Below are 12,676 nucleotides of genomic sequence, written 5' to 3' on the forward strand. Positions count from 1 at the left end.
TAACATTCTTTTGCTACATGCTCTTCTTACATCAAAAATTCAAGTCATTTAATCAATTCAAATGCATGCTCAGATGTAGCAGATGCATAAATTTTTTTTTAGTAATCCTATGAACGCTAATAAGTAATTACAATTAGTTATGCATAGACAAATGTTGAGATTATATAAAACCTGAAAAAAGTACATTCTTAAAATAGATATACACTTTAAGAATATCTTAAATAGAACTAGCTGCCATTCATCAATCAATGTAATTTGCACTTCTCATCATCATATTACTTTATAACATTTCCCAGTTGCTTACAAAGAAATAAGAAAAATTTCTACAATATAGGGCTAAAATTGGGCCTCCATTGTGGTATCATCAATTTTTTTAAAACTGTTGAAAACTCACTATCTACCCAGACCTTGCCTAATACGATAAACTCTCTTAGTACCATGTAAAGATACACACACACATACATACACACACACACATACACACACACACACACACACACACACACACAAGCTCTCCCTCTCCCTCTCCCCCTCTCTCTCCTCTCCTCCACAGTAATCTCAACTATTTACTTTTCTTAAATAATTTAAGTAGTGGCAAACCAAATAGGAATTAAATAAATAAAACAAGTCATTTACTGTATCTTTAATGTGTCAACTGCAGTATTTTCATTAAAAATAAATGCTACACTTCAGTAGAAAGTTTACATAGAATCAAGAAAAAAAATATTTACTACATCTATTATAGACCAAAGTTTCTTTGACAACTAAAAGAATATAATAGATGGTCAATTTCCATGGAGTAATTCAATTTTTAAGATTTGGTTTACCTGCTTGGAACCAGCAAATATTCTTCTCCTATTGGCAAGGCAATCTGGAATTTTTCTAGGAGTTTAAAGTACTGTGACATGTAGTTCTTTGGAAATCTCTTTTTCTTTGAAAGAAATTTTTCCACATCTCTACGTGAAATAATTCCCTTAGGATGTTTCAGAAAGCCTTCCACTTTCACTGTCAAAATCTGAAAGATTCAAATCATAAACACTCACTAGAATTCATTTTCTGAAATGCTGCAAATTTAAAGCACTTCATGTCTCTTTTCTCAGTGAAAGTGATCAGAATAATTTTAATGCTGTCAAGTACAACACGGGATCTAATTTCTCTCGCAGGCATGTACCCTAGAAGCCCAGCAGGGCATCCACTTCCAAAAAATGTGCTAAATTAAGAGAGTGAATTCAGATCAGAAATTATTGAGATCCAATGAAGTCAATGAACTTTCAAGATTTCCCTACCTACAATTAACACATCAATTCAACACCTCACATCCATATTGCAATCTCATTAATAATATATTCCTAGAAAAATTATCTTCCAAACTGTAATCACTCCAGGTTTGTAACAGAAATATCATTTTACATTTATATATAAGAAGAGTTTCCGTTAATGGGAAGAGAGGCTGTGTAGTACAGTTTAGTGATTCTCAAAGTAACCACTGCATTTTGCTGGATTCTCCTTGCAGAGTCTGGGTCAGTACATATGGGTTGAGGCTTGAGAATCTGCTTTTTTAACAAGCAACCCACATGATTCTAACATGGAGACCATACTTTAAGCTTTGATCATTGTCATGGTAGTTAAAAATCAAAGTCAGAATCCAGGTTCAAATCCAGGCTCTACTACTAACTGTGTGACCTTGAGAAAGGTATTTGATTTCTTTAAAGCACAATTTCCTTCTCTGTAAAATGAGATGATAAAAGTGACTGTCTTAGATAACACACGTAAAGCATGCAAAGTACATATTACAATTTTTAGCATGTCATAAACCCTCACATATCAGCCATAATTATCTACATATTCTTATTTATTTTACTTAGCCAAGTTCATTTTAAAAAGAGGTTTGCACTTAATTTTCTTTAGAAGCTCTATAATGTTTAAAGGACACTTAAACAGTAGCTAACATTATTTATGTTATCATGTAGTTGAGTGAAATACTGGATTGCAAAATTCTTATGCCCAAAGACTTGTCTTACCCATCTCCCTATTTCTATTTTGTATGTATAATGTTTACTGAATCAACGAATGCATGATTGATTGAACATACTGGTATTTAATGACAGTGTGCAATGGCTGGTTAAATAATAGAAACTGCAGCTTATAGTAGTCCCAGTTTGCTCTTACAATTTAGGTAGTGAAAAAAACTACTTGCTGTTCTAGTATTTTTCAAGTGCTAAGACCTCTGACAATTCACTATCACCAACCACACTTTATATTTTCTTTGTAGAACCCTGTGCTACCTGACATACTGTATGTTTATATATTATTAATTGTCTCTCATTTGAATGTTAGCCCCATAAGTGCATGAACTCAAAGGCACTGGAGTCAAACTACTTGGTTTGAAATCCTAATTCTCCCTCTTCCTGAATGTGTACCTTTGGATAAATTATTTAAACTCTCTGTCCCTCAATTTCTTCATTTGCAACTTAAGAGTTAATACAGTACTATTTCAAAGAGTTGCTGTGAGAATTAAATGAGATAATCTTTGAAAAGCACATAATAACCCCTCATATATTTATAACAACTTATAAATTATTCCAATTTATTTTACTTATACAAATTCATTTTCATAGTTTGTGCTTGCATTTTTCTGGTAGATCTATAGTGTGCTACCACTATTTGTAGTAGATAGTTTCAAAGATGGACACCATCAATTCTTTCCCTATATATGTGAGCTGCTCTGATGGAGTCCATTTCCCTTCCCCTTGAACCTGAGCTGGCCTTGTGGTTGTTCTGGTCACTAGAATGTGGCAGAACTGACGTTTTGCCAATTTGGGGTGTAGCCTTTAAGAGGACTGGAAAATTCTGCTTCGTTTCTCTTGGTAACCAGCCAGCATGTAACATGTCCAATCACCCTGTGATCATCATGCCATGAAGAAGTCCAGCCAAGCCATAGGAAGGGCCCCATGAGCAGCATCAATACACTAAAAATGTAAGCATAGTTTTCTTGGACTCTCCAGCCCAGCTCAATGAATGAAGCCAAGTAAATGACCCTTGCCATCACCATGTGGTGCAGAACCACTCAGCTGAGCCCAGTCAGCCCACAGAATACTCAGAAATAATGAACTGTTGGCCTTTTAAGACTCCAGGTTTGGGGGTTACCTGTTATACAGCAATAAAATATGAATTTTGCCACCTCAAAAAGACCTCCTAATATTTTTTCAAACTAGTAACTGATATTGCTAACTCATGGCCTTATTCAAGGAAAGAGAATTTTCCAGATTCCTCTGTATTTCTCCCATGTATTTTTATCAAAATTAAATTTCCATGAGCTTTTTAATGCTCCACCTGATCAATTCAATAAGTTCCTTTCATACCTCTTTTATCGTACAGTTAAATGAGCCTTGCAAACTTTTCCCTCCCTTGATGGAACCTTTTTTAATAAGTTTAGTGACCTAACAGCTCAGGGCACACGGAAGGTAGGTGGGCTCATTAGAGCTTCTGCACCATGAAATTATTCCTGCCCTTGCCTTGAGGATTCGTGGAGGTGACTGCTCTTATTTATTTTTGCTGACAGGCATCAGACAAGCCACTCTTCGTTTCACTTTATTTATAGCTTCCATTCCCTTTAAACCTTAGTGAAAATGACATGTTTCAATTTATCAGCATAAATAAAAATGATATTACTTATTGTTTAGGTTAATAAGAAATTTAAATTACCATTTTATTGACATTTTAAATCTGTCTTTCAAAATAACTTTGAGCTGTTCAAATGCTTAACTTAATGTTCACTTAAATTATCATGGTTATTATTATAACTATGCTAATGAGAACTTCCATGAAGTTTCAACTTAACTACTCCACAGAATCTTCAGGAATGCTATTGCAGTCATAGCGGAAATCTAGTTTTGTTTAAATAAAGGTGATTCTGATGTGAGCCTCTTCCTTATTCTACTGTAAAAGATATGCCTTCCCTAACATTGTCCATATGTGTGCAATCCAAGTCACATGGAAACACACCACTTTGGAGGGGGGCAACGTTAGCCTTTTCTTGACTAAAGTTTGGTAACTTTCTGATAACTACAATGTGCCACCAAGGACAGCAAAATCTGCTGGCTATATTTAAAACTTCCTTTACTGAACAAGACACATCTACCTACACATATTTTTTATTTGGCTTCATACCTGATACATTTCCCAAAACTACATGAGTACAACTTTACCGTTTCAAATTTTTTTTTAGCTCTTAAAGTAACATGCCTTAAATTGCCAGAAAGGTCAAATATAAATTAGCTAATATTTTCTGCTCACTTACACTGAAGATGGGAGGCAATACAGAAGATATTATTGTTGGTATCCTCATTTTACAAATGAAGAAACAAAATGTTAAGAAATGTCACAAAGCCAGTAAGTATTTAGAAGGGATTTAAACCTAGGTCAAGCTGACTCCCAAGCATGTGCTCTCGACCATACTACTCTACTGGTTCCATTATTTAATAGATCAATAAAATCACACTTCCTATGGTGTATGTGCAGAAGGATGAAAATCTAATTTAAAAATATCTACCAAAGTAGTAACAACTGATGCATTACAATTAATTGCCAATTACAATAATGTTTCAATATGCTCTCGAGTTCCATGGTATAGGATTTAGCCTCAACTGAGTTCCCTCTGCAAAATATCTTCCTTTTTTGCCTTAGATGGAATTTAAGAACAATTACTCAAGATTGTCTGAGGGAATTTAATTACCACTGTGGTTTAATTGGAAGAGGTATTTCTAATATACAAAGATATAATCATTTTAGGGACTCAGGGAGTCACATGGAAAACTATAAATTATACTCATAAACAATGTTTGTTTAATGGTTCTCAACTGGGGCAATACTTGGCAATGCCTAGATACACTTTTGTTTCTCATAACTGGGAGGGTACTACTAGCATCTAGAAAGTAAAGACCAAAGATGCTGCTAACATCTTAAAATGTGCAACAAAGAATTATCTGACCTAAAATGTCAACAGTGTTGAAAAATCCTGAAGTAGTGTATTTTGCTCATAGCTTTACTATGACAAACCTACAGAGATGAATTATTATAACTAAATAATATAAACTCATTGGCAACGGATTATCATTGGGAGAAGAAACCATTTTCCATATGAAATACATACGGAGAAAAGACAGCCATAACCAATGCCATCCAAAGTTTTCAAAATTGTAAGCATTTAGAGCTCAGATCATTCCACTTAGCCAAAACTCCCCTCCCATGTTATCTAGACAGAGGTTTCACAGGCTCACCAACTAAATTTTCTTATATGCATTTACCCCAAGGGTTTTCACAAAGCCTTTATTCAAATGACTAAGTCAATAACAAAACTAAAGATATCACCAGGATCTAGAAAAGCTGTATGGAACAGAGAGATGCAAACATCTTTCTGTGTCTTGAAAAGAAAGACATGAAGCTGAACTCTTAAGATATCTTTCCTTCTTTGATGAAGCTCTTCAAGCAGTCTTCTATGTGAAGTGTTCTTCAGTTTTCTATACTCACAAGTTTCTGCCTTAACTAAACACAAGCTCTAAAATGCTCAATGCTCTGGGTGCCGTCTGTTCTACTCTTTGATCATAAGCCCCATGCCACAAAAATAGAAGACACCAACCTGTGCCATGATTTTACAAAGCCACTTGGGTTCCACAAAATATAAGTCACTTAACTGCAGGGCTGGGTCTTGAAAATGAAGAAGGACTCCTGTAGTAAAAATTCATCAAACAGTGAAACATGGAATCTAGAACATACCAATATCCAAGGGCTTTAGAGAGAATCTAATCCAACCTCCTCATTTTACAGATGTGGAAAAGTCAGCATAGATGGTGGCGGACCTGGGACTAGAACCCGTACATCCTAGTTCCCAAGCTCTAAGTTCCCAATATTACCATGAAGTATTTTTAAACTATATAAAATAATCATATATAAGCATATCTGAGACACTGGCATGCATTGCAGAGTACATATTTATAAATAAATAGAAATTCATAGTTTTCTGTTTAGCTTGCTAAATATATAACAAAAAGACATTTTATTTTCAAATACAGATAAACACATCATATATCAGATATCTGATTTAAGAATGACGGGGAACAGAGCAGACTGTAATTCACAGGAAGATATTTTTCATACAACAGAATCCAGAGGATCAAAAGCAGCTTCCCAGCCACTTACTCGAGTCCTACAAATCAACCTACACATCTCTAGCAAGGTAACACTGATCAAGTACACAAATAGCACTAAAAGTCGGTTTGAGAGTTTTGGTCTATGAGATCCATGTGTGATGCAACACAGCTAGATCTGCTAAGTGTCCCAGTTAGACCATCCCAAAGATAATTCTCCTGTGCAGTATAAAAAGAATTTTCACATGCACTAAATTTATTTGACATCGACACTATGAAAGGCTGTGGCTGTGCTCAGGGTTCCTTCCACAGCTCCTGCATGGTAAAGCCAAGTTCTAGACCTCACATGTTTTAACTCCTCCTCAGGGACTCTTTCCACTACTTTGACCTTGGATGATTTCTAAATTTCTTTTCTTATGACACGATGTATGATTCAACACCCATGAACGTGATGATCTTCCAAAAAGAAAAAAAAAACAAAAAAAAACAGTGGCCTGTTAGAGAACTGTGGAGACAGTCTCTTAAAGTTTGAATGTAAATTCTATACAAGATTCAGAAACACTGTTACAAGTTACTACATCTGAGCTTTGAAAAAAAATGTGAAACAAACAAACCCTCAAACCTGATTCATTTAGGAAGTGAACTGCATGTGGAAGCTCATTTTCATCCAACTGCAGCTGATTTTCTCTCACTAGTTGTAATAATCGTTTCCGGTCAATTACAGGAAATTCAATTGGCACATTTTTACGCTCCGATAAAATGATTTTCTCAAGTTCTACATAGCAGTCTGGAATCAGCTGCCCAACAACAGGCTGATCTCGGATCTATGAAATTACAAATGACAAGGTGTAAAAATCTATTTTATTCACATATTTGTCAGGTGGTTGGTAAATTCAGTGCCAATAGTTTCTACAGAAACGAGTATATTATTCAAAGCATATTTTTCATTAAAATAAAAATGTGATGTAAAGCTATTCAAATTGTAAGGCATAAAGAAGATGAAACTAAAACAAGAAAATTACAGACACAGAGACCAATTTGGAAAGAACTATCAAATAACATACTATGGAAATATTTATCTAGCTATCCAGAAATTCCATGGTGAAAAAACAAGATTAATCACTAACAAGAAATTAAGGTAGTTTTTCATTTTCTAAGAAATTAAACTTATTATGCAACAGACATGTTAGCATAAGAAATCAGAGCTTTTGGACATAATTTATTAGGTAAAAATACGCCCCAAGGTAAAACATTAAATTTTGTACTTATTTGCAAAATGTTATATAGGTGGAATATACATATCAGTAGTGAAACCTGGAGGCATAAAATCTTATCAACCAAGCTATGCTCTCAAGGTTTATGGAATTTTAAACTTAGAAAAACGAGAAATCATTTAAACACCAATGATTCTGACATGAGAGGACGACAATTGATCTGCTGTACTGTGAATACTAATCACTGTCTACAAATTGAGAAATATATAAAACAAGATTTTAAAAAGAATGACCTTAAGATTATAGTTTCTATAATAAAAATACTTTCCAATCCTTTTTTTAAAAATATAATTTTAAATAGAAATGCAACTCAACAACAGTAACCAAAATGCCTCCAAGAACCACCAGATGGCAAACTCTCCCTATTTCTGGACCCATGAAAATTACGTATTCTTTTTACCTGACAATACCAATCAGAATTTCTACTTAAATTATTAAACTTATTACAAATAGAAATTCAGCACATACAAACAAAAATCTAACTTGCTCTTTTTCTACTTGTAACTAGAACCTTAAGGATCCTGATTTACAGCAGACATAACAGTTACTTCCATATTTACCTGCAAATGGTTACTACAAAGATGGTTTTCATGTATTCCTTGCCCCAGAAAATGAGATATAATTCCACTAACCTCCACTTTTCAGATTTTCTTTTTTCATTATTTATAAATTAAGATGAAATAGAACTTCAGATTGAAGTTTATGTTTTAATTCAAGGAGGAAAACCTACCTATAGAACTAAACAAGGTTCTCACAGAAAGCAAATCAAGTAGAAAGGGCATGAGTTTATAGGGCTAGGTCACAGGACCAGCAAAGGAGGTCTGCTCTGCTAATGGGCTGGATGAGATTGAAGAGGGTATTGTTGGCATTGAACTCTGTTTTGTCCTGCTTCTCTTTTTAGCTTGATTATCAGCTCACCAACAGGCTACGCCAAAAGCCAAACTTTTACTTTAAAGAGTCTGCATAGACACACATTAATAAGGGTGAGACAGGAAAAGATTAGCAGATGAGAGGTGAGCCAAGATCAAAGGAAAAGATAAAAAATAAATGAGAGGACAAAATAATGATCTCTGATAGATTAAAAGCTGCTATGTGAATACAGTTTGAAGCACCTCAGGGAAGAAAGAACATTCAAGCTCTGGCAGGCTCACTGGTCCTGGGTCATCTGAAAGAGTCACTGTTCTACAAAGCAATCAAATGAATTTTCAAACGAATATGCCAGAATGATACATCCGTTAGCAATATATACTTTTCTTTAAATAATACTGGCATTTCCCAAAGCATTTGTTTCACTTCTTGTATAGAGCTGTCTTCAAAGTAGTTCATTTATGGTGCTGAAAGACAACTGGTCCAATTGATTGATAGTGATATCTTTATTTCAAAAAGGCAGGGTTAATCCAGCTTAATGAACCAACCACTTTATCTATAGATTTTGGTTCAATTACATTCAGACTTTTTCAAAACAAACTCATCCTCTAATGAGTTTTTTTAGAGATATGACATACGCTGTGACAGCAATGACAAAAAGAAAAACTATTAAAATATTCTAAGTAACAACAAAAGTTCTTGAAGAAAACCACCTGGATAAAGAGAGTCACTGGATGAATAAATTTTATATATGTGGTTTTTTTTTAAAGTCATGTTACTCTCTAATCAGATGTCCCACAAGAGAGTAGGAAAATCTGCAAATAAATATGTCATTCTTCTTACATAAAATGCCACTATCAATCCACCATCAAAAAACCTTTCAGTAACTATAACAAACGTGTGTCAAAAGACACAAACATAAAATTCTCTCCCTGGGCACCACAAAGACCATCACATTTATAAATGGCTCATTAGGTTTAGGATAGAAGCATCATTTGTAGAAATGGAACAGAGCGAAGCTAACTGGCCAAGATGGAGTGATAACCAAGGTGACTATATAATTTATCATCCAAATTGGAATGCTTTTGTGAATGTAGTGGGATACTGTTAATAATTATGGTAGGGCAGCCCAGGCCAAATAAGACTCTAGTTATAAGCCACAGTCTTGATCATCAGTGCTAATGAGCTAAATTAATAGGGACTAAGTGAAATTCACCATCGTGTTTGTCATATTGAGCTAGCCAGGGTGTTTTTCTGTACAGTTTACAGCATGCTCCCTGCAGAACCCAGGGAAGATTTCTTTCTCCCGTACGTATTTCAAAAAAAAAAGAGTATTCTCCATGATAACTGATTTATTTGTGTTTTATGAACATTTACCTTACCAGAAAAGAACTTTGAAAATTTTAAACATAAGTCCTAAAATGAAAAGCCCAGTTTGTATAAACTAAGTAATTATGTAGACACTGCTGAAAACCAAACGAATGGCCTTGATGACTACAAGAAACATTGTCTCACAATATCGGGAGGAAAAAATTGGAATGGGAATAACAGCGACAAGAGACATGAAGGAGTGGCACAGAAGATCAAGATGTGCATAAAATAAGAACTCCAAAAGAAAGAAGCAGATGGAAAAACAGTCAAAGAATAGAAGAATGGTGACCCCAAGACCTCAATATTCACCTTTCCCCTTTTGACTGCATCACCACTACAGGAAGTCGGGAGACAAAGGGCATCAAAAGCATTGTCTCAGATTCTCTCAGAAACATTTTCTCCATATCCCAGAAACATTCTCTTACTTCCTCTCAGGATCCTCTAATTATTTTTTATTCCCATTGCTATGAATTAGGAATGAGGTATGGAATAAATAGGTAATTTTGACATTCAAAGTACTGTAATAATGCTAACAGCTATGAAAAAAAAAACCCACAATTTTGAGACAGTTACTCTCTTCTTGAGACTTCTGACATTTCTAAATAGTCGAAAAACATGAGACTTAATAAATTATATTAATCGACTGGCCTACTGTAGACACCAACCATGTTACCTTGAAATTAAGGCTCTCGTTTATAATGGTTTTCCGAAGTTTTGCCAAAGCATCGGATTCCTCGGTGGCGTTCACAAAGTGGTAATCTCGTATCGCAGGGAACCCTCGCTTATTTAAGAGCTCCTTGTTGATTTTACTTATGCAGGCTTTGCGCTGCTTGTCATCAGAAACATCCAAATGTGTGCCAACAAGAATCACAGGGGAAGAAGAGGCACGAGCCTGTAGGGAAAGATGTAAAATAATCTTGTGTTTGCTTTAAAATGAGGACTGCTTATACTCCTGTTGATAGTTGCTTTCCATGACATTCACTTGAGAAGAAATGAGAAAATAAAAGACTTCAGAAGAAGAAAATAACAATTGTCTTTCCTTCCCTAAACCTAAGAAAAAATACAACCTTAAGAAATTTTGAAAAGTCATTCTTAGACTCCTTGTTAATCCAATTCTTACCACTTTTCAGGTGGCATATATAACAGTAGCAGCATAGAACATAAGAAAAGTAGGTTTTCTTTTCTTATGTTCACACCTTAAAATGGGTTATTCACTAAGTGTGCTTTGAAATAAAACAAGCATTTCATAAACCCCTAAATTATATCAAAGTAACATAATAGGGTTTATACTTTCTCTTCCTTATCCATGAATTTAATCTCCTGAATTCATTTTAAAGTCATTCATTTTGGCGTCTACAATGAAAGAAAAAAAGCCACTACAGCAAGTATTACTGCCACTGTAATATTTGTTCACGTTGGCTAACTATACTAAAGTCAAAAAAAGAAAAGCTCAAAAAAAAAAAATCACTCAAATTATAAAACAAGCTTGCATGTAACCCAAATGTCCTGTTTGCCCAAACATCCTGACAAAAACCTGTTTAAAGACTTAACTCACAGAAGAGCCCACTGGAGCATCATTCAAGGGGCATGCACTCTTGCTTTAGTCTCAATTCTAAAAAGTCATAGTATTTGAAAGAATGGCTGACAGCATGATGGCAAAGGAAATCGTAGAAAAATGACAAAAAGTAGATACCAAATATGAGCATAATAACCCTGAAGGACCTCATAGTAAATGGCCACTGAAGACATAGCTGGTGATGTAGACTGCTTTTCTTTAGTACACCTTATTTAAATTGGAGAAATGTATATTCCATTTAAGAAATAACGTAATCAAAAATAGTCAACATATGTATTTTCAAGTTTTGTAGCATAAAATGTTTCAGGTACTAATAGTAATCACCAATAGGGAACAAGACTTAACTACTTTGAAAATTTCCCAACTCAAAATTTTAGTGCTTCTAATTTTCTTTTAAGAAACTATCTGAAGAGACTATTTGAAGCAATGATATTCTCAAACTAAATTACCGTACACACACACACAGACACACAAAAAAAAACCCTAGAATTATTTTCTATTTGCAAATGATTAGAAAAGATCACCTTGATATTGAAGAGCCAAGGCTTCATGGCATCAACTTCAGCCTGTCCTTTGCTGAGGTCATAGACAGCAAGGTACAATGCTCGTTGGGTCATAAAATGGGGATGAGTACTGTAGAATTCCTCACGACCTAAATAAAGATTGGAGACTTGGTTTTAATCTTCTGGACAACAGGTAAGAATCCTTTCTTAAAATAATTTGTGGGGTTGGGGTAATACTATTAATTATTCAGTGTACTAAGAAAACAATCAGAGACAATGCTTAGAGTGCTATCCTGGGTTTTTTGCTAGGGATTGACAACTTTTAGCCTCTGTGTCAGCTACCAACCAAGTACTTAGCTTCACTCAGCTGGCATCAAATTGTTCCTAACAGTCTGCTTCATATACTTCTCCATTCTTGTGGCCAGGGTAAAATTAGAAGTTGAACAGCTTTGGCATAATTCTACACAATCTACCAACTCTTCAGGTATTGGAACAGAAAGTTTCTGAATCCCTGTTCTAAATATTAATAAAATGTAAAAGTGAATTTAAAAATCCTAGAGAAATAAATACCTGCAAAATCCCACACATTTAGAATGAGGTCTTTCTTCTTTTTGCCTCTTATTGGTATAGGCCAGTCTTTCACATCTATGCCAACTGTGGGACTTTGTATTCCAAGATCTGATTTTTTGGTTTTCATTAATTGCTGCAATAAGGTGGTTTTACCACTCCCAGTATTTCCCACAATCATAAGTTTCATTCGGTTATAAGGCACAGCCTTTTTTAACCTCTGTTGAAGAAACCTGGTGTTTGAAAGATAAAAATAAAATAATCACGTGCTTAACAATCAACTTGAGATTTAGGTGAGTTCTTCTTATGCATCAAATACTTTAAAATATCAGATTGTGCTAAAATACAGTATACAAAAGAATTCATAGCTCT

The 12,676-nt window shown here is 34.6% G+C and overlaps 1 protein-coding gene across 1 annotated transcript in view; it reads right to left on the reverse strand.

Annotated features, from left to right (window-relative positions):
- Positions 1 to 12,676, reverse strand: part of LRRK2 (leucine rich repeat kinase 2) — a 129,565-nt gene that overhangs the window by 43,798 nt on the left and 73,091 nt on the right. The window contains exons 29-34 of the mRNA XM_045554018.1: positions 12,308 to 12,537; positions 11,759 to 11,886; positions 10,332 to 10,550; positions 6,769 to 6,970; positions 5,639 to 5,727; positions 828 to 1,015 (exon numbers count right to left, since the gene is read on the reverse strand). Of these exons, the coding sequence (XP_045409974.1) occupies positions 828 to 1,015; positions 5,639 to 5,727; positions 6,769 to 6,970; positions 10,332 to 10,550; positions 11,759 to 11,886; positions 12,308 to 12,537 (1,056 nt within the window). The remainder of the gene's footprint in view (positions 1 to 827; positions 1,016 to 5,638; positions 5,728 to 6,768; positions 6,971 to 10,331; positions 10,551 to 11,758; positions 11,887 to 12,307; positions 12,538 to 12,676) is intronic.

The sequence above is a fragment of the Lemur catta genome, chromosome 6 (assembly GCF_020740605.2).
Source record: "Lemur catta isolate mLemCat1 chromosome 6, mLemCat1.pri, whole genome shotgun sequence".
In the NCBI taxonomy this organism is placed as follows: Eukaryota; Metazoa; Chordata; class Mammalia; order Primates; family Lemuridae; genus Lemur; species Lemur catta.